The sequence below is a fragment of the Leucoraja erinacea genome, chromosome 38 (assembly GCF_028641065.1).
Source record: "Leucoraja erinacea ecotype New England chromosome 38, Leri_hhj_1, whole genome shotgun sequence".
Taxonomy (NCBI): Eukaryota; Metazoa; Chordata; class Chondrichthyes; order Rajiformes; family Rajidae; genus Leucoraja; species Leucoraja erinaceus.
The window spans coordinates 9,964,103-9,987,553 of NC_073414.1; the positions used below are offsets into that span (position 1 = coordinate 9,964,103).

General features: G+C 53.6%; 1 protein-coding gene across 1 annotated transcript in view; it reads right to left on the reverse strand.

The window, feature by feature from the left end:
- Positions 1-16,771: 16,771 nt before the first annotated feature.
- The window catches only part of spred3 (sprouty related EVH1 domain containing 3), a 38,050-nt gene continuing 31,370 nt past the window's right edge, over positions 16,772-23,451 (reverse strand). Inside the window, exon 6 of the mRNA XM_055663522.1 lies at positions 16,772-18,010. Within this exon, the coding sequence (XP_055519497.1) occupies positions 17,473-18,010 (538 nt within the window). The 3' untranslated portion in view covers positions 16,772-17,472. The remainder of the gene's footprint in view (positions 18,011-23,451) is intronic.

The following is a 23,451-nucleotide window of genomic DNA, read 5'->3' on the forward strand; positions in this document are numbered from 1 at the left end:
ACCACAGTGGGGGGCTGGGGAGCCTGCGATGGGCACCACTTGCCAGCCTTCACCCCCCACGTCTTCACACACCCCCCCCCCCACCCTCCGCTCCTGTTGCCCCCGAGAATCCCTCCTGCCCTCCTGCCCTGGTGGGGTACTGTTCCTCGCTCTCCCCCCCCCCCCCCACCCCCACCACCACCTGGGACTTCTCTGGCCCCCCCCCCCCCCCCCACAGTGTGTACATTCCCGTACCCCCATCCTCTCTCTCCTCACCCCCACTCCAGCTCACACCCGACGTTTCCTTTGCAAACCTCCGTCCTCAGAGACCAATGGGCAGCACGGTGGTGCAGCCAGCGGTAGAGTTGCTGCCTCACAGCGCCAGGGTCCCAGGTTCGATCCTGGCCACGGGTGCTGTCTGTACGGAGTTTGCACGTTCTCCCCGTGACCGGCCTGTGTTCTCTGTTTTCCTGCCACACTCCGAAGACGTACAGGTTTGTAATCATAGAGTGATACAGCGTGGAAACAGGCCCTTCGGCCCAACTTGCCCACACCGGCCAACATGTCCCATCTACACTAGTCCCACCTGCCTGCGTTTGCCCCTCTAAACCTGTCCCACCCATGTACCTGTCTAAATGTTTCTTAAACGTTGCAATAGTCCCAGCCTCAACTACCTCCTCCGGCAGCTCGTTCCATACACCCACCACCCTTTGTGTAAAGATGTTGCCTCTTAGGTCCCTGTTAAATCTTTCCCCCCTCACCTTAAACCCCTACTCTGTGTGTGTGTCTACCTGATCTATTCCTCTTTTGATTTTGTTCACCTCTATAAGATCACCCCTCATCCTCCTGCGCTCCAAGGAATAGAGACCCAGCCTGCTCAACCTCTCCCTATAGCTCACACCCTCAAGTCCTGGCAACATCCTTGTAAATCCTCTCTGCACCTTTTGCAGCCTGGTTAATTAGTAATAGGTTAATTGGCTTCTGTAAATTGTAAATTCTCCCTAATGTGTAGGATAGTGCTGGTGTATTTGGTGATCGCTGGCCGGCATGGACTCGATGGGCCGATGGGCCCAGTGGACTTGCTGGGCTATTTTCACACTGTATCTCTAACGTTCAGTTTAGTTTAGTTTAGAGATACAGCAAGGAAACAGGCCCTTCAGCCCACTGAGTCCATACCGACCAGCGATCCCCACACACTAACACAAGGAACAATTTTACATTCACACCAAGCCTATTAACCTACAAACCTGTGTGGGAGGAAACCGGAGCACCCGGAGGAAACCCACGCAGGTCACAGAGAGAACGTGCAAACTCCGCACAGACAGCACCCGTAGTTAGGATGGAACCCGGGTCTCTGGCGCTGTGAGGCAGCAACTCTACTGCTGCCCGAAGTAATCTTCCCCACGGTCTATCACCCATTTAGAAGCTGCTGTGACATCCACTCAAACAAGAGAAACAAGTCTAACAAGTGCAAAACATGTTTTACTATAAAAAAAAACCTTTGTTTTGTTTTAAATACATTTTTGTTAAAATTTCATTTGCCACAAATCGGTCGACTTCATCGCTCACATTTTTAAATAACATTTTTTTTTCCCCCTCTTTTTAAAATAAAAAAAAAGACCCATTGCAGGGTGAGACAGGGGGTGTCTGTGAGTGGGCAGAGGCTGGTGGAGTTACACCCACTATCTCCCCCCCCCCCCCCCCCCTCCCTCCCCTCCCCCCTCACATCACCAGAGAGGCTTCACAACATGGGTGTGTACAAAGCAGCTGATATGGAACAATATTATATATCACAACACACACACACACACACACACACACAAGGCCCGTCGTATCTGTGTAAAAACACCAGCCCCCCGGACATGAGATGTGTTCAGGCCGGTGAAAGTGCTGGCCTGACAATAGTGCAAGGGTGTTGTGTCTGTACAATTATTTGCACATCTTCACTTACACGCGCCACCACAAAGATAAGGGCCAGATCACACTTTCTCCAAACCGTCATTGGTATTTTAAGAAGCATTCACTTTCCTCGCCTCCCCCCCCCCACTCCATTGCAGGGCTTTTGCCTGTAAGTGTCCATGAGTTTGTAAGTGTGGGGGTAGTATTAGGCCATTCGGCCCAATAGGTCTACTCCGCCGTTCTATCGTGGCTGATCTATCTATCCTAACCCCATTCTCCTGCCTTCTCCCCTTCACCCGACACCCGGTTTCCTGCAGGGACAACGTCTTAGATATTCCCCGCACACTGTGAGACACAGCTGCCTGGCTTTCACTTAGCGTGCTGCTCTCTCACTCTCTCTCTCTCCCTCTCTCCCTCTCTCTCTTTCTCTCTCTCTCCCCCACCCCCTCTCTCTCCGCTGAGAGACCAAGTCGTGTGTGTGCCTCCTATGGGCGACGGAGGGAGTTAGCTCAGCCCCCACCCCGTGGTGTGTGACCCTAGGGTTACACCCCCACCAGCACTGGCACTGCCACTGGCACTGGCACTGGCACTGCCAACAGGGAATTGGTGAAAGGTGCCGCCAGGTAACGAGATGTGCAAATGTGGTCTTGTCATTTCTCGGTCAATATAGTGTGTGTGCACCTGAGAGGTCTCCTACTGATTAAAGTCATCATCTTCTAGGTCTTGCACTAATGTGTAGGAAGGAACTGCAGATGCCGGCTTACACCGAAGATAGACACAGTAACTCAGCGGGACAGGCAGCATCTCTGGAGAGAAGGAATGGGTGATGTTTCGGGTCGAGACCCTTCTTCAGACTCAAGGGTCTTCAGTCTGAAGAAGGGTCTCGATCCGAAACGTCGCCCATTCCTTCTCTCCAGAGTTCTTGCAGTAAACTGGGTTCTTTACACGTTGGAGATTGCCAGACTGAAATATTTCTTTAACAAATAGCAATGGAGGCTGAAAACACAGTCTTTTGATCTGCCTGCCCTGTGTTTCAGATCAAGTCATACTTAGCATATCCAATGACATCATCAAGACTTTTATGACATCATAGAGGACATCCTGTGACACCATAGGATATCCCGTGACATCATAGAGGGTATCCTGTGGCATCATAGTATCATGTGACATCATAGAGGTATCCTGTGACATCATAGTGTATCCTGTGACATCATAGTGTATCCTGTGACATCATAGAGTATCCTGTGGCATCATAGTATCATGTGACATCATAGAGGTATCCTGTGACATCAGAGTATCATGTGACATCAGAGTATCCTGTGACATCATAGAGTATCATGTGACATCATAGTGTATCCTGTGACATCATAGTGTATCCTGTGACACCATAGTATCCGTGACATCATAGTATCCCGTGACATCATAGTATCCCATGGCATCATGGAGGGTATCCTGTGACATCATAGAGAGTATCCAACAGCACCATCAAGAATATCCTGTGGAGCCTGAATTCACAAGACAACCTATCCCAGGGCACCAGTCTGAAAATATCCATTGACATTGATATCATGCTGCAATGTAACATCGTTACGGGAGGAAGGCAGGAGAATGGGGTTGAGAGGGAAAATAGACCAGCCATGATTGAATGAGGGAGAAGACTTGATGGGTCGAATGGCCTAATTTTGCTCCTATGTTTTATGGAATAAGACACCTTTGTTTTATAAAAAAACCTTTACAGAGGACAGGGTAGAGTCAGGCAGATGGATAACAAAGATGACAAGTTCAAAGGTGGGGGGGGGTGCAGAGAGAGACAAAGAGAGAGATGGACAGAGAGAGAGAGAGAGAGAGAGAGAGAGAGAGACAGAGACAGAGACAGAGAGAGAGAGAGAGAGAGAGAGAGAGACACAGACAGAGAGAGAGAGAGAGAGAGAGAGAGAGAGAGCATCAAGCCCAGTGTCCAAGCAGGCAAGCCGGCAAGTGTGGAAATTAAATTTGCAGACATTGACAGAGAGAGAGAGTGAGAGAGACAGAGAGAGAGAGAGGGCGAGAGAGAGAGAGAGAGAGAGAGAGAGACAGACAGACAGACAGACAGACAGACAGAGAGAGAGGGGAACAGAGAGAGAAAGAGAGAGAGTTCTCAAATGGGAAGAGGAACGCTAGGGAGAAGCGGGAGATGTGAGGTTATCCACTTTGGTGACAAGAACAGGAAGGCAGATTATTATCTGAATGGTCAGACTAGGAAAAGGGGAGGTGCAACGAGATCTGGGTGTGCTTGTACATCAGTCACTGAAAGTAAGCATGCAGGTACAGCAGGCAGTGAAGAAAGCTAATGGCATGTTGGGCCTTCATTGTGAGAGGATTTGAGTTTAGGAGCAAGGAGGTCCCACTGCAGTTGTGCAGGGCTCTGGTGAGACCATATCTGGAGTATTGTGTGCAGTTTTGGTCTCCTAATTTGAGGAATGACATTGTTGCTATTGAGGGAGTGCAGCGTAGATTCACTAGGTTAATTCCAGGGATGGCAGGACTGATTTATGATGAAAGAATGGGTCGACTGGGCTTATATTCACTGGAATTCAGAAGGATGAGAGGAGATATTATAGAAACATATAACATTCTTAAAGGATTGTACAGGCTAAATGCAGGAAAAATGTTTCCGATGTTGGGGGAGTACAGAACCAGGGGTCACAGTTTAAGAATAAGGGGTCGGCCATTTAGAACAGAGATGAGAAAAAACCTCTTCACCCAGAGAGTTGTGAATCTGTGGAATTCTCTGCCACAGAAGGCAGTGGAGGCCAATTCACTAGATGTTTTCAAGAGAGTTAGATTTAGCTCTTTGGGCTAATGGAATCAAGGGATATGGGGAGAAAGCAGGAACGGGGTACTGATTTTGGATGATCAGCCATGATCATATTAGACAATAGACAATAGGTGCAGGAGTAGGCCATTCGGCCCTTCGAGCCAGCACCGCCATTCAATGTGATCATGGCTGATCATCCCCAATCAGTACCCTGTTCCTGCCTTCTCCCCATATCCCCTGACACCGCTATTTGATATTGAATGGCGGTGGTGGCTGTGAAGGGCCGAATGGCCTGCTCCTGCACCTGTTTTCGATATGGAGGGGAAGAGACAGAGGGAGGGAATGGAGGAAAGAAGGGAAGGCGGGAAGCAGAGGGTGGTGTACACGTTACACAGGAAGTGACCAACATGGTTACAGGAGCTCGTTGGAAGAGACAGCTACAGAAGCCACATTCTCTCCAAGGACGTTTCAGACACCACAACCCACAGAGCAAATGGATCTCTTCCCAACAGACGATAACATGACAAGATCAGAGAGGCCACAGGACCAAGGGGAAGGTTCAGCTACTCACTGGAGCTGACTAACATGCAATGTGTCCCCACACTGGGAGATGGAGCAATGAGGGGAACAATCTGATCCTGGCGACTGCCTCACCCGTCCACTGGTCTTGACGTTGGGTCTGGATAGAGCGGATGTGGAGAGTGTGTTTCCACTGGTGGGAGAGTCTAGGACTAGAGGCCACAGCCCCTGAATAAAAGGATGAAGATGAGGAGGAATTTCTTTAGGGTGGTGAATCTGTGCAATCCATTCGTGCAGATGGCTGTGGGAGGCCAAGTCATTGGGTATTTTTAAGGCGGAGATTGGCATATTCTGGATTAGTACGGGTTTCAAAGGATATAAGGAGAATGGGGTTGAGAGGGAAAAATAGATCAGCCTTGATTGGATATGCAGGAAGGAACTGCAGATCTAGTTTACCCTGAAGGTAGACACAAAGTGCCGGAGTAACTCAGCGGGTCAGGCAGCATCTCTGGTGAGAAGGAATGGGTAATGTTGCAGATCTCAGTCTGAAGAAGGGTCCCAGCCTGAAACGTCGCCTATATATTTTCTCCAGAGATGCTGCCTGACCCGCTGAGTTACTCCAGCATTTTGTGTCTAGCCATGCTTGAATGGTGGAGTAGACTCGATGGGCCGAATGGCCTAATTCTGCTGCTGGGACTTGTGGATGCCTGGTGACCAGCCCACATTGTCAGAGGGACCACTCCCAGTACGTACCAGCCCAAAGACCCTATAGCCAGCAAGATATTCCACTCGACGAAAAAGACGTAGTACGGTCATGGGCAGATTCATGGGTCATTTTCGGCCCCATTTCCGTAACCGGCTTCCGTCTCTGCACCAAAGATCCCGTAGCGGAGCAAAGATACTAGTGCGGAGACGGAATCCGGTTACGGAAACATCCTCGTAAAAATAAAAGTTATTTGGTGAAAAATCTTCTCATTTTCAGAATTATAATTTATTAACACAAACTGTTCCCCCGCAACGTTGATTACACTGCGAGTCGGGTCGGGTTACTGCAATGGATGGCGAAAAGGCCCACGTTGCGTACTACACGTCAGCCCATTGCATTTAGCAGGAGTGGTCTATCTTGCTCAGCTATAGGATCTTTGTGCTCTCCCTCTGAAGCTCCATCTCCGAAACCACTGCCAATGGTGGCCGGAGACTGGTGGTGCACGAGCCAATAATCACACACACTCTCACGACTCTCTCAAATGGAACGCACACTCAGAGATCTTCCATCCATTAAACACAAGTCACGGCCTTACTGAAAAACACACCAGGATGATAAGTGATAGGAGCAGAATTAGACCATTCGGCCCATCTAGTCTACTCCGCCATTCAAACATGGCTGATCTATCTCTCCTTCCTAACCCCATTCTCCTGCCTTCTCCCCATAACCCCTGACACCCGCACTAATCAAGAATCTATCTATCTCTGCCTTAAAAATATCCATTGACTTGGCCTCCACAGCCCTCTGTGGCAACGAATTCCACAGGTTCACTAAAGAAATTCCTCCTCATCCCCTTCCCAAAGGAGCGTCCTTTAATTCTGAGGCTGTGACCTCTAGTCCTAGACTCTCCCACTAGTGGAAACATCCTCTCCACATCCACTCTATCCAGTTTACACTGCAAAACACAGAGTGCTGGAGGAACTCAGCAGGTCAGGCAGCATCTGTGGAGGGAAGAGACAGGTGACGTTTCGGGCCGGGACCCTTCTTCACATTTCTAGCCCCCTGACACGTCTAGTTCCTCCAGCACTTTTTTTGGCTCAAGATTCCATCAACTTCAGTTCTTCATGTCTCCAGATTACACAGCGGTTTTCGTTTCAGAGATACAGCGTGGAAACAGGCCCTTCGGCCTATCGAGTCCGTGCCGACCAGCGATCCCCGCACACACTAACACTACCTTACACAAACTAGGGACAATTTACAATTTTATACCAAGCCAATTAACCTACAAACCTGTACGGCTTTGGAGTGTGGGAGGAAACCGGAGAAAAGAAAACCCACGCAGGTCATGGGGAGAATGTGCAAACTCCGTACAGACAGCACCCGTGATAACAGTCTCTGGCATTGAGATGTGCAAAGAAAAATTAAAGTGCGCATGATGAATCTAAAACAAGATGTAAAGGGGTGCAGGGAACAAGAAACTGCAGATGCTGGTTTACAAAAAAACCCCACAAAGTACTGGAGTAACTCAGCGGGACAGGCAGCATCTCTGGAGAGAAGGAATGGTTGACGTTTCGGGTCGAGACCCTTCTTCAGAGAGATAGTGCCTCCTCTAACACTATGTGTGGGTCTCCTGGCTCAACGGTGGTGTGAAAGTTCACAAACACAGCTGGAAATGTTATACACTTGAACAAAGGTGAATGTATCTTCTTAGTTGGTTAGACAATATGGATAGTGGGCGGCACGGTGGTAATGTTGCTGCCTCACAGGGCCAGAGACCCGGGTTCGACCCCGACTACGGGTGCTGTCTGTACGGAGTTTGCACGTTCTCCCCGTGACCTGCATGGGTTTTCCCCAAGATGTCTGGTTTCCTCCCACACTCCAAAGACGTGCAGGTTTGTAGCTTAATTGGCTTGGTATAAAAAGTAAATTGTCCCTAGTGTGTGTAGGGTAGTGTTAGTGTGCGGGGATCGCTGGTCGGCGCGGACTCAGTGTTCTGGATGATTGGTGGTGGGCTGGTGATGACCAGTCGTCAATGAGAGCCGGTGAACCTGGCTCCATGACCACTGGTCCTTGACGGTGGGATGTTGGCAATTGGACTGGTCGGTGCTGGATGCTGAGCAAGTCTGGTCCCAACCAGCGGAGTTGCCAAATAGCCGGTGGTGTTGGTATGGGATGGTGCCGATGAACTGGCCAGAGCTGGTCTATGAGGAGGGGGCTGGTTTAGTATAATTTAGTTTAGTTTATTGTCATGTGTACCGAGGTACAGTGAAAAGCTTTTGTTGCGTGCTAACTAGTCAGCGGAAAGACAATACATGATTACAATCGAGCCGTCCACAGTGTACAGATACATGATAAGGGAATAACGTTTAGTGCAAGGTAAAGCCAGCAAAGTCCAATCAAGGATAGTCCGAGGGTCACCAATGAAGTAGATAGTAGTTCAGGACTGCTCTCTGGTTGTGGTAGGATGGTTCAGTTGCCTGATAACAGCTGGGAAGAAACTGTCCCTGAATCTGGAGGTGTGTGTTTTCACACTTCTGTACCTTTTGCCCGATGGGAGAGGGGAGAAGAGGGAGTGGCCGGGGGTGCGACTGGTCCTTGATTGTGCTGCTGGCCTTGCCGAGGCAGCGTGAGGTGTAGATGGAGTCAATGGTAGGGAGGTTGGTCTGTGTGATGGTCTGGGCTGCGTCCACAATTCTCTGCAATTACTTGCGGTCTTGGATGGAGCTGTTCCCAAACCGAGCCGTGATGCTTCCCGGCAAGATGCCTTCTTTGGTGAATCTGTAGAGTTGGTGAGAGTTGTAGGGGACATGCCAGGCTTCCTAAGCCTCCTTGGGACAGTTGAGGTGTTGGTGAGCTTTCAGTGTGGGTCAGGGTGGGACAGTCACTTGGTGTCTGCCAGGGGTGGTGGTGGAGGCAGATACGATAGTGGTGTTTAAGAGGCACATGGATATGCATTTTGTTGTCTCTGTACACTGACAATGACAATTGAAGTTGAATCCGATGCAGGGAATGGAGGGATATGGATCACATGCAGGCAGAGGAGATTGGCTAACCTTGGCATCATGTTCAGCATGGACATTTTGGGCCGAAGGGCCTGCTCCTTTGTTGTACCATTGTCCCATCTACGTCCTATCTACCATAAAACCTCCACTAAATATTGTGTAAATTCCAAATAATATATTATTCTATTTTATAAGTGAGGTGGTGTTCGTTTTTTAATCTTTTTGTTTTTTTAGCGTTTGTTAAAAGTTTGTTTTAATGTACTTAGGTTTGTTTTGTGTGGGGGGGGGGGGAGGAGATCGGGGGAAACTTTTTTTCAGGTTCCTACCTTCCCGGGGATGTGATCAATTTTCGGATCACATTCTCTGGGCTCTGCAGCCTACCATCGATGGAGGTGGAAGCCTCCTCGGACTGTCGTGAGCCCCACCGCGGGGCGCGGACTTAACATCGGAGCGGGTCCCTTGCCTGGGATCGCTCCCACCGCGGACTTTACCATCAAGGGCTCGTAGTCTCGGGTGAGGCTGAGTCGGGAGCTCCAACGTCGCGGAAGGTTCGACCAGCCCCGACACGAGGTTGGATCGCCCGGCGCGGGGGAGCTGACACCCCCCCGATACAGGAGCTGATCGCCTCGACGCGGAGGGCCCGAACGCCGCCGGCTACGGGAGTCAAGATCGTCCCGTCAACGGGGGCTCGAGGCCCACGACCGGGGAAGAACAAATGGAAGAGACGTGAACTTTATTTCACCTTCCATCACAGTGAGGAATGTGGAGGAGTCACTGTGGTGGATGTTCATGTTAAAATGTGTTTTTGAGTGATCTGTTGCTTTGAATTGTATGACTGACCTGGCCAGTGAAATTCCTCGTATGTTGCAAAACATACTTGGCGAATAAAGTGTGATTCTGATTCTGATTCCAACATATTAACGATGGCTTGCCTCCAGAGTTTTAAATGCATGCATTAATGCCAATACTGTTATTGCTGAGTTGCTATTTGATATTAGTGGTGTTCACTATCAAACATTGGTGATAATTCAGAATAACAATGCTGAGAACAAATAAGATATTCATATAAAATATTACTTATTAACACAATATCGGCTGTGGAAATGTGTAGGAAGGAACTGCACAGATGCTGGTTTAAACCAAAGATAAGACACAAAAAGCTGGAGTAACTCAGCAGGACAGGCAGCATCACTAGAGAAAAAGAATAGTCCACATTTTGGGTCGAGACCAGAGTCTGACCCAATGCGTTACTCCAGCATTTGATGTCTATCTTCTGTGCATTCACCCTATCTAGACCCCCTCATGGTCTTGTACACCTCTATAAGACCACCCCTCGTCCTCCTGAGCTCCAAGGAGTAGAAACATAGAATATACAGTAGGTGCAGGAGGAGGCCATTTGGCCCTTCGAGCCATTCATTGTGATCATGACTGATCATCCACAATCAATAACCCGTGTCTGCCTTCTCCCCATATCCCTTGATTCCACTAGCCCCTAGAGCTCTATCTAACTCTCTCTTAAATCCATCCAGTGACTTGGCCCCCACTGCGCTCTGTGGCAGGGAATTCCACAAATTCACAACTCTCTGGGTGAAAAGGTTTTTTTCTCACCTCAGTTTTAAATGGCCTCCCCTTTATTCTAAGACTGCAGCCCCTGGTTCTGGGCTCCACCCAACATTGGGAACATTTTCCCTGCATCTAGCTTGTCCAGTCCTTTTATAATTTTATATGTTTCTATAAGATTCCCTCTCATCCTTCCAAATTCCAAAACAAGCCTAGTCTTTTCAATCTTTCCTCATATGACAGTCCCGCCATCCCGGGGATTAACCCGGTGAACCTACGCTGCACTGCCTCAATAGCAAGGATGTCCCTCCTCAAATTTGGAGACCAAAACCGCACAAAATACTCCAGATGTGGTCTCACCAGGGCCCTGTACAACTACAGAAGGACCTCTTCAGAGTCCCAGCCTGCTCAACCTCTCCCTATAGCTCAGCTTATAGACGTGTACAAAATCACGAGGGAACTAAATGAGGATGAATGCAGTGAAGATAGGCACAAAGTGCTGGAGTAACTCAGTGAGTCAGGCTCTGAAGAAGCGTCTCGACCTGAAACATCACCTATTCTTTTCCTCCAGAGATGTTGTCTGGCCCGCTGAGTTACTCCAGCGTTTTGTGTCTATCTTCAGCTGTGATCAGGTTCAGCCAACTGTGAGTTACGTGGATAGAGTTATGAAGGGACACAGCTACAAAGTCAAAAGTTTGTGTTATGGTTGGGTTGGGCTGGGGGTACCTGGACGTGGTATCGACGGGCGAGAAGCTGAAGGAAAGAAGTCAAAGCCAAATAGCCGAATGGAAACTGAGCCGAAACGCCAACTAACCGAAAAGTTGCATCGCCTACAAGCCAACTGACCGAATGCCGTTCTGCCGACAAGTCAAATAACGGACATGATGTCACCGGGGGGCGGGACTTGTCAGCGATTGTTCCGGACCCCCGCCTCCATCACATCACTGGCCGGTGGAGGCGGGAGAGTTGGGGTCATTTTCCCACACACGCCATTAGTTGACTTATCGGTCGAGCAGCATTCGGTCCGTTGGCTTGTAGGTGACGTAACTTGTCGGTTAGGTGGCGTTTGGGCAGAGCGGCCATTCAGTGAGTTTGCTTTTAGGCGACGCAGCCTTTCTGTCAGTTGGCTTTTCTGCGTCATGCCCTTTCGGTTCGTTGGCGTTTCGGCTTCGTTTCCATTCGGTTCTTTGGCTTCGACTTTGTTGCTTCGGCTTCTCGTCCGTCGGCGCCATGCCCGCACACGGGGATGGGAGAGGGTGAACATGGAAGGGGATTTGTTACAAATCCAGACGTCTACAGTGGACATCTATCCATTAAAGGTGCAAAATGCAACTGGAAGAAAAGAAATAAAATCAGTAATTGCCCCCAGGAGTGTCCAAACTGTGGTAAGTAACTTGGATACTCTACAATCTACATGCAGGAAGGAACTGCAGATGCTGGTTTACATCAAAGATACACTAAATGCTGGAGTAACTCAGCGGGACAGGCAGCATCTCTGGGGAAAAATGAATGTGTGACGTTTTGTGTCGGGGCCCTTCCTCAGTCTGAAGAAGGTTCTCAACATGAAACATCACCCGTCATTTTTCTGATGCCTGACCCGCTGAGTTACTCCAGCTTTTTGTGTATATCTTCGGTGTAAACCAGCATCTGCAGTTCCTTTTTATGGGGACATGTTTCTTCCCAGCTGTTATCAGGCAACTAAACCACAGAACAGTCCTGATCAGCCATCTGCCTCATTGGAGACCTTCCAACAAGGTTTAATTGGACTTTACTGGACTTATTGCACTAAACGTTATTCCCTTATCATGTATCTGTACACTGTAAATGGCTCGATTGTAATCATGTATTGTCTTTCCGCTGACTGGATAGCACGCAACAAAAGCTTTTCACTGTACCTCGGTACACGTGACAATAAACTAACTATAGTCTCCTCTGACTTCACAATTTACACCTCCTTTTATCTTCGTCCCATCTCTGGCATTTGTCCACCCGTTTGCCAATCAACCCCCTCACCCTTCCTGGTCTCCTGTAACCACCTATCACTCTGTCCGCATTAACCAACCTGATCTCCCGGTGGCTCAGCACTTCAACTCCCCCTCCCATTCTGAATCCGACCTCTCTGCCCTGGGCCTCCTCCATGGCCAGAGTGAGGACCATTGTAAATTGGAGGAGCAGCACCTCTTATTCCGTTTGGGCAGTCTGCACCCTAGCGGCATAAGCATTGAATTCTCCAATTTCCGGTAGCCCTTGCTGTCTCCTCCCCTTCTCCGCTCTCCCTCAGCCCTCGGGCTCCTCCTCTTCCTTTCTCCTTTCTTCTCCCACCCCCCCCCCCCCCCCCCCCCCACCCTACCCGCCGTCCACCCTTCAAGGGTTTTGGCCCGAAACGTTGCCTATTTCCTTCGCTCCATAGATGCTGCTGCACCCCGCTGAGTTTCTCCAGTACTTTTGTCAACCTCCACCTATCATTTTAGTCATGCTTTTTAGAAGGATTTCCAGATCCCCCCCCCCCTCCGCCACAATCAGTCTGAAGAGGAGGCCCGATCTCTGAAACATCACCCATCCATGTTCTCCAGAGAAGCTGCCAGACCCGCTGAGTTACTCCAGCGCTTTGTTGGGTATCATTTTGTAAGCCAGCATCTGCAGTTCCTTGCTCCCGCCAGGACTCTCCTATTTGGGACCCTGACTCACGCTACATTCCCGATCAGTTGAGGTACAGGAGCGAACAGGTTCAATGGACGTCTTCGGGATGTGGGAGGAAACCGGAGCATCCGGAGAAAAACCCACGCAGGTCACGGGGAGAACGTGCAAACTCCGTACAGACAGCACCCGAGGTGGGGATTGAACCCGGGTCTCTGGCGCTGTGAGGCAGTGGCTTTACCCGCCGTGCCACCCTTCAGTTAGTCTCCAGTGCTCCACGGACCACCCACAGCGCCACGCGGACCAAACCCACCAACCAACAATGACCCACCAGGCGCGCGGCACTCTGCAAAGTTTAGGTTAGTTCACTGGAATTTAGAAGGATGATCCTTTAAAACCGAGATGAGAAGAACTTTTTTCACACAGAGAGTGGTGAATCTCTGGAACTCTCTGCCACAGAGGGTAGTTGAGGCCATTTCATTGGCTATATTTAAGAGGGAGTTAGATGTGGCCCTGGTGGCTAAGGGGATCAGGGGGTATAGAGAGAAGGCAGGTACGGGATACTGAGTTGGATGATCAGCCATGATCATATTGAATGGAGGTGTAGGCTCGAAGGGCCGAATGGCCTACTCCTGCACCTAATTTCTATGTTTCTATGTTTCTATGAGTGGGGATCTTATAGAAACATATAAAATTCATACAGGATTGCACAGGCTAGATGCAGGAAAACAAATCCTTATGTTGGGGGAGTCCAGAACTAGGGGTTACAGTTTAAGAATAAGGGGTCAGCCATTTAGGACTGAGATGGGGAAAGCTTTTTCACCCAGAGAGTTGTGAATCTGTGGAATTCTCTGCCACAGAAGTCAGTGGAGACCAATTTACTGGATGTTTTCAAGAGTTAGATTTAGCTCTTCGGGCTAACGGAATCAAGGGGTATGGGGAGAAAGCAGGAACGGGGTACTGATCCTGGATGATTGGCCATTGTCATATTGAATGGCGGTGCTGGCTCGAAGGGCCAAATGGCCTACTCCTGCACCTATTGTCTATTGTCTATTTTTCCTCCATTCCCTACACAATTTACAGAGGGCCAATTAGCCCACAAACCCACGTCCCTCTAGACCTTCCTGTCCAAGTACCTGGCTTTGAGCATCTTTGCTTAATTAAAATATATTAATCTCAGATCAAAAATTCACAATCAATTCCCCAAGGTTCTGCCACTGGCCTGTACAGCAGGGGCAATACAGGGTGGGAGGAAACCGGAGCACCTGGAGGAAACCCACGTGGGTCACATGGAGAACGTGCAAACGCCACACAGCACAGACAGCACGTGAGGTGGGGATCAAACCCCAGTGTCTGGCGCTGTGAGGCAGTGGAACTACCCGCTGCGCCATCATGCCAATTTGTGAAGGCAATGAATGTCAATGGCCACAGGAACTCCGGTGAAACTGGTAGAGGTTAAATAGCGGAGTTACTGGGAATGGGAGCTAGGACTTGGGAATGGGAGCTGGGAATGGGAGCTGGGAATTGGGAATGGGAGATGGGAATTGGAAATGGGAGATGGGAATTGGGAATGGGAGCTGGGAATTGGGAATGGGAGATGGGAATTGGGAATGGGAATTGGGAATGGGAGATGGGAATTGGGAATGGGAATTGGGAATGGGAGCTGGGAATTGGGAATGGGGCAGGGGAATTGCGAATTGGGAATGAGAGCTGGGAATGGTAGTTGGGAATGGCTGGGAATTTGGAATGGGGGTGGGAATTGGGAATGGGAGCAGGGAATTGGGAGCTGGGAATTGGGAATGGGCAGCTGGGAATTGGGAACGGGAGCTGGAAATTGGGAAAGGGAGCAGGGAATTGAGAATGGGGAATGGAATAGGGAATGGGAGCAGGGAATTGGGAATAAGGGCAGGGAATTGAGAATGGGAGATAGGAATTGGGAATGGGGGCTGGGAATTGGGAATGAGGGCTGGGAATTGGGAATGGGGAATGCAATAGGGAATGGGGGCAGGGCATGCACAAGGGACAAGGGGATTTAGTGGCAGGGAGGGTAAAGATGCAGGTTGGGGGGAAAGATGGAGAAAGTATCTGCTTAGTTTAGTTCAGTTCAGAGATGCAGCGTGGAAACAGGCCCTTTAGCCCACCGAGTCCACGCCAACCAGCGATCAACTGCTCACACTCGTTCTACGTTATCCCATTTCCGCATCCACTCCCCACACACAAGGGGCAACTTACAGAGGGGCAATTAACCTGCAAACCCTCAAGGATAAGGGGGTGGACAGAGAGTGTGTGGGGACGGTGGGGGAATGCCCGAGGTAAATGCACGGACTGGTGCCGGTACATGGACTCTCACACACACGCATGCACACACACACGCAGACATAAACACACGCGCACATGCACTAACACACGCACCCACACATACACGTGCACACACACATGTACGTGTACACACGTACATGCACGCATGTGCATGCGCACACAAACGTGCACGCGCACATAAAACACACAAACACGCATGCACACGCATATGCTCACGTACGTGCACAAACACACGTGTGCACATATACGCACGCCCACATATGCACATGCATGCAGACACACTCAAACACACACACACACACACACACACACACACACACACACACACACACATTTGCTGTACAAAGGTAGTTCGGAAGATGAACTGCAAGTGTATAAAAGGAAAAAGTATTCTACAGCAGTGTGTCATCGTTTGGTGGGAGACTGAGCCCCAGCGCTGGGCTGAGAGCCCCCCCCCCCCCCCCCCCCCTACTCACTACAAGCATGGAGGGGGCTGTGACAGATGCCAACCCCTGGCATCTCAGCCTCCAGCAGCTGGTATCCCTGTGCCCCTCGGCAGGGCAAGGTGGTCAAGGCTGGAGTGGTAAATGTGGGTGGGGTAGGAAGGAGTGGGGTAGGGAGCGGTGGTGTGGGAGGGTGGGGGTGGGGGTAGGTGGGGGTGGGGGTGCGGGTGGGGTAGGGGGAGGGGTGGGAGGGTGGGGTGGGAGTGGGGGTGGGGGTGGGTGGGGGGTGGGTGGGGTGAGGGTGGGGGTGGGAGGTGGGGGTGGGGGGGGTGGGGTGGGGGTGGGGTGGGGGTGGGGGTGGGGGGGGGAGTGGGGGTGGGGGTGGGAGTGGGAGTGGGGGTGGGGGTGGGGGTGGGGGGGGGTGGGGGGGGGGGGGGGTGGGGTGGGGGGTGGGGGTGGGGGGGGGGGGGGGGGGGGAGGGGGGGGGGGGGGGGGGGTGGGGGGGGGGGGGGGGGGGTGGGGGGGGGGGGGTGGGGGGGGGGGGGGGGGGGGGGGGTGGGGGTGGGAGGGGGGGGGGGGTGGGGTGGGTGGGGGTGGGGGTGGGGGGGGGGGTGGGGGTGGGGGGGGGTGGGGGGTGGGGGGGGGGTGGGAGTGGGGTGGGGGTGGGGGGTGGGGGTGGGAGTGGGGGGTGGGAGTGGGGTGGGGGGGGGGTGGGGGTGGGGGCGGTGGGGGTGGGGGGGGTGGGGTGGGGGTGGGGTGGGGGTGGGGGGGGGGGTGGGGGTGGGGGTGGGGGTGGGGGGTGGGGGGGGGGGGGGGGGATCGGGGGTGGGGTGGGGGGGGATGTAGGGGGGTCGTGTGGGGGTGGGGGTGGGGTGGGGGGGGGGGGTTTGGAGGTGGGGATGTGACCACGTTCACTTCAACGAGGGGCATCACACAGACGGACTGACCTCCCGCTGAGCTGTGGTCTGGGTAAGGGTCAGTCCACCAGTCCACTCCATCTCCCGACCCAGTGGATCACAGCCCACTCACTCACGGACAAATACCATCCAGTTGGTAAACATCGGCCGGCCAGCTGTTAGATACCATTCCAGCTGTTAAATACAGCTCAGCTCCAAGCTGCCAAAATATGCAGCTGTTAAACGCTGTCCAGCTGTCAAACTCCATCCAGCTGTTAAAATTCCACTCAGCTTTTAAATACTGCCTAGCTGCTAAATAGTGTCCAGCTGTTAAATACTGTCCAGCAGTCAAATTCCATCCAGCTGTTAAAAGTACCAAGCTGCTGTTAAAGTACCATCCAGATGTTGAAATAGCATTCAGCAGTTAAAGTATAATCTGGATGTTAAATAGTGTCCAGCAGTCAAATTCCATCCAGCTGTGGAAGTACCATCCAGCTGTTAAACTACCATCCAGCTGTTAAAGGACCATCCAGCTGTGGAAAGGACCATCCAGCTGTTAAACTACCATCCAGTTGTGGAAGTACCAGCCAGTGGTTAAATGCTTCCAGCTGTGATAAATGGTCCAGATGTTGGACATGTTGCAGCTGTTGAGTGGGTTAGCAGGACGTTGCCGCTCGGCCCGTCTATCCCCTGCTTGCCCGGTGCCGGGTGGGGCTCAGCGCGTGGCCTTGTGCCGCCCTCCGCAGCAGCCCCAGTGCAGCCCGCATCGGTGGCAGGCGTGCAGCGGGAGGTAGCAGCACATGCAAGGGGCCAGCAGAGAGAGGGCAGCGAGCGCCAGCCAGCGGGCACAGAGAGGGCGCCCAGCGGGCTCGCAGGAGCAGGGGTCGGAGTAGTCCCCCTCCGAGTCGGACATGCAGTGGTAGAGCAGGGACTCTGCACACCACATGCAACTGAGACGGTGCACGCAGTGGCCGCCAGGGTCCGGCGCGTCCTGACAGCGACCGCGCCCGTTCTCCCCGCGCACAAACACGTCCCCACAGTACACACAGTGAGCCGGCTCCTCTCCCCACCCCCGCTTCAGCTTGTCCGTCCCCAGGGAGGGCGAGGATGGGCCCCCACTCCCACCCACAGCCTCGGCCCCCTGCCCCACCGCCCCCTCACTCCCCTCCCTGCCCTCGCCACCCGGCCCCTTGGCAAAGCGCACGCACAGGTCCCCACGCTCCCCCGCCGCGCGCCGGTAGTCCTCGTAGCCCCTGGATAGCCACGCATCACGGGCTGGGCTTGTGGAGCCCACATCCTCACCACAGCATGGAATCGCTCTCAACCTGCAGGGGGGGGGGGGAGAGAGGCAGAGGGAGAGGGGGAGAGGGGGAGAGGGGGAGAGGGGAGAGGGGAGAGGGGGGAGGGTGAGGGGGAGGAGGGGTGGGGAGAGGGGGAGAGGGGAGGGGGGAGAGGGAGAGGGGTAGAGGGGGAGAGTGAGAGGGGAAATAGAGAGGGGGAGAGGGGAGAGAGAGAGGGGAGAGAGGAGAGGGGGGAGGAGGGAGAGAGGGAGAGGGGGAGAGAGGGAGAGGGGGAGAGGGGGAGAGGGGGAGAGAGGGGAGAGAGGGAGAGAGGGAGAGGGGGAGAGAGGGGAGAGGGAGAGAGAGAGAGAGGGAGAGGGGGGAGAGAGGGAGAGGGGGGAGGGGAGAGGGGGAGAGGGGGGAGAGGGGGGAGAGGGGGGGAGGGAGTGAGAGGGGGAGGAGAGGGGGATGTGAGGGGAGAGGGGGAGAGGGAGAGGGGGAGAGGGGGAGAGGGGGAGAGGGAGAGGGGAAGGGAGAGGGAGGGAGAGGGGGAGAGAGGGAGAGAGGGGGGGAGTGAGAGGGAGACATGTTTAGTGTGTGTGTGTGTCTTTTTCCTTGAGAGAGAGAAGAGGGAGGGGGAGAGGGGGACTGCCCTTCAAGTACAAGTGGTGGATAAAACTCTCATTGATTGAGGGAGAGGGGGAGAGAGAGAGGGGGAGAGGGGGAGAGGGGGGGAGAAGTGAGGGTGAGAGAGGGGGGAGGAGAGAGGGAGAGAGGGGTGGGGAGAGGGAGAGGGGAGGGGAGAGGAGAGAGAGAGAGGATGGGAGAGATAGTGTGTGAGACAGGGTTATAGAGAGAGAGAGAGGACAAGGGGGGAGAGAGAAAGAGGGAGGGAGAGGGGGAGAGAGGGAGAGGGGGAGAGGGGGAGAGGGGGAGAGGGGGGAGGGGGGAGAGGAGGAGAGAGGGGGAGAGGGGGAGAGGGGGAGAGGGGGAGAGGGGGAGAGGGAGAGGGGGAGAGGGGGGGGAGGGGGGAGGGGGAGGGAGGGGGGGGGAGAGAGGGATGACGGAGGGGGGGAGAGGGGGGAGTAGAGGGGAGGGAGGGGGAGAGGGAGAGGGAGATGGAGAGGGAGGGAGGAGAGAGGGGAAGGGAGAGGGAGAGGGAATGGGAGAGGGGGAGGGGAGAGAGGGAGAGGGGGAGAGAGGGGAGAGGGGGAGAGAGAGGGGAGAGAGGGGAGAGAGGGGAGGGGGGGAGAGAGAGGGAGGGAGAGGGGAAGGGAGAGAGGAGAGGGAGAGAGGGAGAGAGGGGGAGAGGGAGAGTGGGAGAGGTAGAGTGGGAGAGAGAGAGGGACAGAGAGGAGGAGAGAGAGGGAGGGAGAGAGGGCGGGGGGAGGGAGAGAAAAAGAGGGGGAGAGAGAGGGGGGAGGGAGAGGGAGAGAGGGGAGACGGGGGGAGGTAGACGGGGAGAGGGGGGAGGGGGGAGGGAGAGGGGGAGAGGGAGAGAGGAGGGAGGGAGAGTGGGACAGAGAGAGGGGAGGGGAGAGAGGAGAGAAGGGGATGGAGAGAGGGGGGGGGGAAGAAGGAGGGAGGGGGAGAGAAGTGGGGAGAAGGAGGGAAAGGGGAAGGAGGAGGGGTGGGGGGAGAGGAAGGGGGAGGGGATGTGAGAGAGAGGGGGACAGAGTTAGCAGCTTGTTGCCATGCAACCTCCCAGCGATGCCTCGTGGTGTCTCCCACAAGGGGGCAGATTGAGCTTGAAGGCTCTACAGGTTCACTGGTTTGGTAAATTTCAATCCTTCTAAACTCCAGCGAGTACAGGCCCAGTGCCATCAAACGCTCAACATATGTTAACCCACTCATTCCTGGCAAAGCCAACAAACGCCCCACCCCTCTCCCCCCCCCCCTCTTTCCTTTATCCCACATGTATGTGCAGCCAAGTTCCCCCCCAATCCCATCTCTCTCCCCCCCTTCCCCCATCGCCTTCCATCTTCATCCTTTCCTCCGGCTTCATTTTTCTCTCCTCATCTCATGTCCTTTTGTCTTGTCACCTCTAACCTTTGTCCACCCATCCAATCCAAACAACCCTTCCCCCCCCCCCCCCCCCTCACCTGTATCCACCTATCACTCAGCGGGTCGTTTGGACCTCCAGGGGTCCAAATGACAATTAAATTGACTCTTGTCAGGCAGCATTTCTGTAGAAAAGGAATAGGTGACGTTTCGGGTCGGAGTCCTTCTTCAGCCTCGACCCGAAACGTCACCTATTCCTTTTCTCCAGAGATACTGCCTGACCCGCTGCGTTACTTTAGACACTAGACACTAGACAATTAGACACTAGACAATAGGTGCAGGAGTAGGCCATTCAGGCCCTTCGAGCCAGCACCGCCATTCAATGTGATCATGGCTGATCATCCCCAATCGTTACCCCGTTCCTGCCTTCTCCCCATATCCCCTGACTCTGCTATTTTTTAAAAGCCCTATCTAGCTCTCTCTTGAAAGCATCCAGAGAACCGGCCTCCACCGCCCTCTGACTTTGTGTCTATCCTTGGTATAAACCAGCATCTGCAGTTCCTTCCTACACATCCATTGCCAGGCTTTGTCCTGCCCCCACCTCTTCCCCCCCCCCCCCCCCCCCACCCTCCCTCCACCATCACACACAGGGGCTCGACCCAAAACATCACCTATCCATGTCCCCCAGAGATGCTGCCTGACCCGCTGAGTTACAGTGAAGATAGACACAAAATGCCGGAGTAACTCAGCGGGACAGGCAGCTTCTCTGGAGAGAAGGAACGGGTGACGTTTCGGGTCGAGACCCTCCTTCAGACCGAGTCAGGCGATAGGGAGACTAGAGATATGGAAGGGTAAGGTGTGAAAACACAGATCAAAGGAGATGATGAACAAGGAAATGTAGAACGGTTCATTGTTGGCTGTTGGGAAGGTGACAACGAGGCTTACAGACAGTAAAATTAATCAGGAGGACAGTGAAACTAGTCAGAGAAATAGGGTGGGGGAGGGATGGAGAGAGAGGGAAAGCAGGGGTTACTTGAAGTTAGAGAGGTCAATGTTCATACTACTGGGGTGTAAGCTGCCCAAGGTGCAGTTCCTCCAATTTGCGCTGGGCCTCACTCTGACAGTGGAGGAGGCCCAGGACAGAAAGGTCAGTGTGGGAATGGGAGGGGAGTTAAGGTGTTTGGCAACTGGGAGATCAGGTTGGTTTGGGCGGACTGAATGGAGGTGTTCAGCAAAATGATCGCAGAGTCTGTACTTTAATCCAGTCTGAGGAAGAGTCTCGACCCGAAACGTCACCCATTCCTTCTCTCCAGAGATGCTGCCTGTACCACTGTTACTCCAGCATTGTGTGTCCCCATTTAACATCAGGTGGCTGCCTGCAGTACCAGTACCTATCTGGAGGTGGCAGTGGCGAGTGGCATTGCCGACCCACTCAGCGGCGCCACCAGCAGGCGGAGCAGCCAACTACAGCCAAAGATTCAGATTCAATTTCAATTTCAATTTTAATTGTCATTGTCAGTGTACAGTACAGAGACAACGAAATGCATTGAAACAAAAGACCCAGACCCAGCTGAAAGGCCCCTCTCTTGTCTTATTTGGGGCTAGGAGAGAGAGAGAGGGGCCGAATGGCCAGCTAATGTTCTTTATGTCAGAATAAGGGGCCAAAAATGGAAAGGCCACACTTGGAGTACTGCTCCAAGAATGGGGTTAGGAGGGAGATGGATCAATCATGGTTGAATGAATAGACTTGATGGGCCGAATGGCCTAATTCTGCTCCTATCACTTATGACCTTGCACTGGAGAAAAGGAATAGGTGACGTTTCTGGTCAAGAACCTTTTTGAGTGATTTCTCTATCTTCAAGTAACCCTTTAGGTTTAGTTTAGTTTATTGATACAGTGCAGAAACAGGCCCTTCGGCCCACCGAGTCACATGCCAACCTGCAATCCCCGCACACTAACACTATCCTACACCCACTAGGGACAATTTTTACATTTACCAAGCCTATTAACCTACAAACCTGTACGTCTTTGGAGTGTGGGAGGAAATTGAAGATCTCAAAGAAAACCCACGCAGGTCACGGGGAGAACGTGCAAACTCCGTACAGATAGCACCTGTAGTCAGGATGGAAACCGGGTCTCTGGTGCTGTGAGGCAGCGACTCTACCACTGTGCCACCATCTCTCCGTCACTCCCCCCACCCTATCGTTGTTTTAGTTTCCCTGTCGTCCTGTTGAGCTTCACTGTCTCATTACCACCTTACCTTCTCACTACCTGTCTCATTACCATCTCATTACTAACTCATTACCATCTCATTACTAACTCATTACCACCTTCCCCACAGCCAACAAGGAACCATTGTGGGCTCCACCTTTCCTTGATCATCGTTTACTTTTTTTTGCATATCTTTCATTCAGTTGTTCTACATCTCTTTATCACCTTAGCTCTCGTTTCTCACCCCTATCCCCAACGCTCAGCCTGAAGAAGGGTCTCGACCCAAAACGTCACCCTGTCCTTTTCGCCAGAGATGCTGACAGTCCCCCTGGGTTACTCCAGCATTCTGTGTCTATCTTCGGTGTAAAAGGGGGAGGGGGAGGGGTATTGGGGTGGGGAGGGGGGGTGGGGCATGGGGGGGGGAGGGATGTGGGACGAGGGGGGGTGGGGGGAGAGGATTGGGGAGGGGAAGGGCGTGGTGAGGGGGGAGGGACGTGGGGAGGGGGGGGGGGGGGGGAGGGGGGGGAGGGGGGGGAGGGGGGGAGGGGGGGGGAGGGGAGGGGGGAGGGGGGGAGAGAGAGAGGTGGGAGGAGAGGGGAGAAGAGGAGGGGTGGGGAGGGGAGGGGTGGGGGAGGGGAGAGGGGTGTGGAGGGGGGGTGGGGTGGGGAGAGGGGTGGTGGGGATGGGGAGGGGGTGGGTGGGGTGGGGGGGGGAGGGGTGTGGGGGAGGGGGGAGGGGTGTGGGGAGGGGAGGGGTGTGGGGTGGGGAGGGGGGTGGGGAGGGGTGTGGGGTGGGGGATGGGGGAGGGTGTGTGTGGGGATGTGGGGGGTGTGGGGATGGGGGGGGGGTTGTGGGGAGGGGGGAGGGGTGTGGGGATGGGGAGGGGTGTGTGGGATGGGGAGGGGGTGTGGGGGATGGGGAGGGGGTGTGGGGAGGGGGAGGGGTGTGGGGATGGGGAGGGGTGTGGGGAGGGGAGGGGTGTGGGGAGGGGAGGGGTGGGGAGGGGTGTGGGGAGGGGTGTGGGGAGGGGGGGAGGGGTGTGGGGAGGGGGAGGGGTGTGGGGGAGGGGGGAGGGGTGTGGGGATGGGGAGGGGTGTGTGGATGGGGAGGGGTGTGGGGGGGAGGGGGGGGGAGGGGAGGGGTGTGGGGATGGGGAGGGGTGTGGGGAGGGGGGGGGATGGGGTGGGGGTGGGGGAGGGGTG